At 39.7% G+C, this 5120-nt stretch overlaps 1 protein-coding gene across 1 annotated transcript in view; it reads right to left on the bottom strand.

Annotated features, from left to right (window-relative positions):
* Positions 1–5120, bottom strand: part of MTM1 (myotubularin 1) — a 118504-nt gene that overhangs the window by 85608 nt on the left and 27776 nt on the right. The window contains exon 3 of the mRNA XM_017865522.1: positions 1529–1601. Within this exon, the coding sequence (XP_017721011.1) occupies positions 1529–1601 (73 nt within the window). The remainder of the gene's footprint in view (positions 1–1528; positions 1602–5120) is intronic.

Here is a 5120-nt window from a genome sequence, read left to right on the forward strand (position 1 = left end):
TTTTTTTTTTTTTGAGATAGGGTCTTGCTCTATTGCCCAAGCTGGAGTTCAGTGGCGCAATCATGGCTCACTGCAGCCTCAACCTCTCAGGCTCAAGCAATTCTCCCACCTCAGCCTCCTGAGTAGCTGGGACTATGGGTGTGTGCCACTGCACCCAGCTCTTTTTAATTTTTAGTAAAGATGATGTTTTGCTATGTTGCCCAGGCTGGTCTTCAATTCCTGGCCTCAAGTGATCCTCCTACTTTAGCCTCTCAAAGTGCTAGGATTACAGGTGTGAGCCACCACACCAAACCTCTTTCTCTTTTTAATAGTCTAGAATACAGTTTGGCTAGGTTCATTTCAAACACTGAAGTGATATAAAACAGGTGGCCAAAAGAATAGTACATCTTTGGTAGAATAAACATAAGGAGAAGCTAAATCAGAAAAATTAATTATAATAGAAATATGTCTCTCTTATCTTTCAAGGATGTCCTTGAATGTGTTAATGACTTGTAAAGATTTTAAAATCCCTTTCTCCTCAAGTGCTAAATAAAAAATAGTAAGGCTACTTCATGCTAGTTCCATTAGTTACTACCTAGGTTAAGGTTCAGGCACTGATACCTACCACCAAAACTTTATATGAAGATGATCAAAAGTAAAATATCTTCTTTGCTCTTATCCAGAAATTGGGATGAACACATCCCACTGATCTCCATTTCAAGACTAGAATGTGTGCAAGACTGTGGACTCAGAAGAGAATTTCTCCTGGTGTATGGCTAATTCCCAAAGTTACCTCGCTTTTAGGCTCGCCATCTAATTAGCACCAGGTTTTAGCCATTTAAGCTAAACAACTCAGATCTTAATTAATCAAAAGGTTCCCTGGAAGAATGGTAATCACATCCGCTTCAAATACATTGAAGTCTGAAAGGAGGGTGTTAATCCAAATATAAAATTTGCCCAGAACATTAGCACTTGGCTTAGATGCTGTCAGATGCTTCTATATTCTTAAGCCAGAGTGATCTAGCCCTTCCAAAGTTGATCCCTTCCTTTTAGTATACGTTTATCATGAAAAATAACATCAAAATATTACCTAAATACTAACTTCCATTTTCTGACAAATGAAAGATATTTTAAAGCAATATGTTCTCCTATATTTCAAAGAGGAGAATGCTTAAGCCTTCAAGCCTTTAAGTTTATCATTTTAAAGCATGCATCATTGACTGGAAATCATTTTGCTCTTAAAACCTTAAACCATGAGAGCTTATGGCTCCAATGAGAGACTTTCAAGAGATAATCCACATTTTTTCCCCCTAAATCATTCTCAGTCTTTGGTACAGACACAAGAATATCACTACCCTTGTGAGCATGAAGCTCTTGAAAGAACTCTTTAATCAAGAAACGGAGGCAGAGAATTCTGTGTTAACGCTTCTAAACAAAGCTGGCCTATTTGTCTAAGTCTGACCGCTAAAGAGTAAGTGGGATTGAAGCCACCTGATCCTGCCAGACTTCTCCTCAAGTTATGCAAATCTTAATGTCAGCAGGTCCTTACCAGTGATTAGTGTTTCTCCTGGAAGTCGAGGAACAGCCTCAGTGAGATCCTGATTGACTCCATCTCGAGACGACTAGAAACAAAACAGACGCGTCAGAAGTAATGACGTTACATTTACACATTGTTTTAAATATGCTTTTAAAGAAAAGCATTAGAGATTTAGTATTTGGGAAACCTGGCACAAAACTTCAAACAAAAAATACAATCTAGCACCAACATTACATGTGTCAACTTCTAGTACTAAATAACGCTAGCATGCTTTTCAATAATATTAATTTTTAAACTACATTTCCAAGCACTTTAAAGTTAACAGCCTTCAGGAAAGTGATAAAAAGTAAATATCAAGTGTATTCTATAGATACACATCCACTGTAGCAGCTTTCTTTTTTTCATATTCAGCCATCTTTTGGGAAGACTAGGAAGGAAAACTTCAATTCCATAGAGGCTTAACTGAATAACAGTACAGCCATTAGCCAGAATCCTATTACAAGGCCCGAAAATCATTGTGATTACCTATTGAGTTTCCTATTTCACTAAGACCCTTCCTCACTTTTTACTTCCTCACATTTACTAAGATCTTTATCTTAGATAAGAGGAAAGAGTGGTCTGTCAGAGAACTTTTGAGCTGGCAAAAGTCTTAGGAACCATTTGCACAAATTCTTCACGTCACTTTACTATTTCTCTAGGCTTCCTGGCTTTAGAGGTATTCCCAAGCATGTGCCTCATTCAATCACTTCCACAGCTCTGCTGGGTGGGCACAGTATTATTAACCATTACAACCTGCAGGTGAGTTCTCAGAGTCTCATTTGCCATTGATACCCATTGTCTTTCAGGTTATTCAGCCGCCCTAGTGGATTAATACAAAGATGTGTTGCAGGTGCTAGTCTGATGACATTTGAGGCACATCGGTAACATCCGTTTGGGCAAAAGGTTTTTTCTCAGCAATATTTCATTTTTTTTTTCTATTTGTTGTCCAAAATCACACTGCAATCATTTCATAAGTTACTCATGCTTCCGTCACAGCAGTTTTGTGAGTATTAAGTGAAAAATATATATATATATATATAGGCACACTTTTATTTTTTGAGACAGTCTTGCTCTGTTGCCAGGCAACACTGGTGCAATCTTGGCTTACTGCAACGTCTGCCTCCCAGCTCCCAGGTTCAAATGATTCTCATGCCTCAGTCTCCTGAGTAGCTGGGACTACAGGTGTGTGCCACCACGCCCAGCTAATTTTTGCATTTTGAGTAGAGATGGGGTTTCACCATGTTGGCCAGGCTGGTCTTGAACTCTGGCCTCAAGTGATCTGCCTGCCTTGGCCTTCCACAGTGCTGGAATTACAGGTGTGAGCCACTGTGCACAATTCTGTGAATTATCAGAGGCTATGCAAATGGAGAGAATTACTATGAAACAAGAGAAATGTGAATTGTATATTTAGGTGAGATATAAGCTGTCAAAGAGGAGTGTTATGCTAAATTTTTTATGTTTTTTCATTCAGAGGCAGAATGAAAATTCCCAGCCAATTAAAAAAATTTGCTAGTACTTGTAAGCTAAGCATTTTAACCACTTGGGCAAGACAAACTGTTCTCAGCCAGGAATGCCTTCCTCAATGAGAAGCAAAACCATACACCTTATATAAATTGTAAGAGAGGAAAGAAATTATCATCCTTTAACACTACCTCTCACTAACTAAAAACAGGTATAACGAGCAAATGCAATACTCAGTATACCTTTTAAATACAACAGTTCTGGGTCAACTACAAAATAAGGGAAGCGAATGTCTGATTAAAACAGGATAACATGGGATTAACACAGGATATACATTATATCAGAGCAGCACTACACAAGGATTTATAGTTACATTCTTGAAATGACTCCTGTGTTTAGATCTGATTCTTGTACCATAAAATACTTAAATACAATAAAACATATAATCTTGGAGATGAGGATGGCCCTTGTAGGCACCCAAAACAGAAAATATAAAGATTGATATATGTGATTACATAAAAACTTTAAACTTCAGTATTTCAAAATCAAAACAAGATACCATAAATACAATTAAAAAGCCAACAATAAACCAGGAAGAAGACTTGTAACATAGTATAGAGCTGATTATCAAAATAGAAGGAACAAGCCAGGTGTGTGTGGTCCACGCCTGTAATCCCAGCACTTTGAGAGGCTAAGGTGGGTGGACAGCTTGAGGCCAGGAGTTCAAGACTAGCCTGGCCAACAAGGTGAAACCCCAAACTCTACTAAAACTACAAAAATTAGCTGGGTATGATGGTGCACACCTGTAATCCCAGCTACTCAGGAGGCTGAGGCACGAGAATCACTTGAACCCAGGAGGCAGAGGCTGCAGTGAGCCAGGACTGCACCACTGTGCTCCAGCCTGAGGGACAGCGTTAGACTCTGTCTCGAAAAAAATTTATGTACACACACACAGACACACACGGAACACATAATCAATAAGAATTCTGCTCAAAACCCCCAAAAGCCAAATAAAGGACATGAACAATCACCTCACAAAAGAAATACAAACTAATAACAAACACACTTCTATTTATTTATTTATTTTGAGACAGGATCTCACTCTGTTGCCCAGGCTGGAGTGCAGTGGTGAGATCTCGGCTCACTGCAACCTCTGCCTCCCAGGCTCAAACAATCTCCCACCTCAGCCTCCTGACTAGCTGGAACTATGAGCGCATGCCACCACACCCAGCTAATTTTTTGTATTTCTGGTAGAGACAGGGTTTCACTATGTTGCCCAGGCCAGTCTCGAACTCCTGAGCTAAGTGATCCTCCCACCTTAGCCTCCTAAAGTGCCAGGATTACAAGCGTGAGTCACCTCACCCCACCATACACACTTTTTAAAAAAAGGTTAACCTCATTAGTAATCAAGTAATACAAATGGAAAAGACAACCTTTTGCTCCCTTCTGATTGCTTAGGCAGCCCTATCCACCTGGTGGGAGTATAAATTAGCCTTTCTGGTGGATAATCTTAGGGCCTTAAAGGGTCATGAATAAAGCTTATTTTAAATTAATCCCTTCCTTTTAATGCATATTCCAAAATCTCCCTCTAATTACACAATCTCCCCCTGGATACCTTGAACCATTTTCTGTTAAAGTTGTATTTGTTTTGGTTATGCAACAATTTTATCATAACTAGAAAACAATGCCAATATTTAGGAAGGTATAGCAGCCTGCTCAGCAGGCCTTAGCCCTCCAGTATGTCCTTCAGCAACCTTTCCGGTTGGAGGATTGCCTAGTACCTTAAACATAAGGTCTAGCAGTAATTTCACGAGACAGAGGTTTTCAAAAATGAAGTTATGTGAAAGGATTTACAAAAGTAAAACTCACTTAACACATATAAGGCATCCTAGCTAAAAGCTTTTCTGGGCCGGGAGCGGTGGCTCACACCTGTAAATCCCAGCACTTTGGGAGGCCGAGGCAGGTGGATCACCTGAGGTCAAGAGTTCAAGACCAGCCTGGCCAACATGGTGAAATCCCATCTCTACTAAAAAATACAAAAATTAGCCGGGCGTGGTAGCACACGCCTGTAATCCCAGCTACTCGGGAGGCTGAGGCAGAGGTA

This window comes from Rhinopithecus bieti, unplaced genomic scaffold (genome assembly GCF_001698545.2).
Source record: "Rhinopithecus bieti isolate Rb0 unplaced genomic scaffold, ASM169854v2 scaffold_80089, whole genome shotgun sequence".
Lineage (NCBI taxonomy): Eukaryota > Metazoa > Chordata > Mammalia > Primates > Cercopithecidae > Rhinopithecus > Rhinopithecus bieti.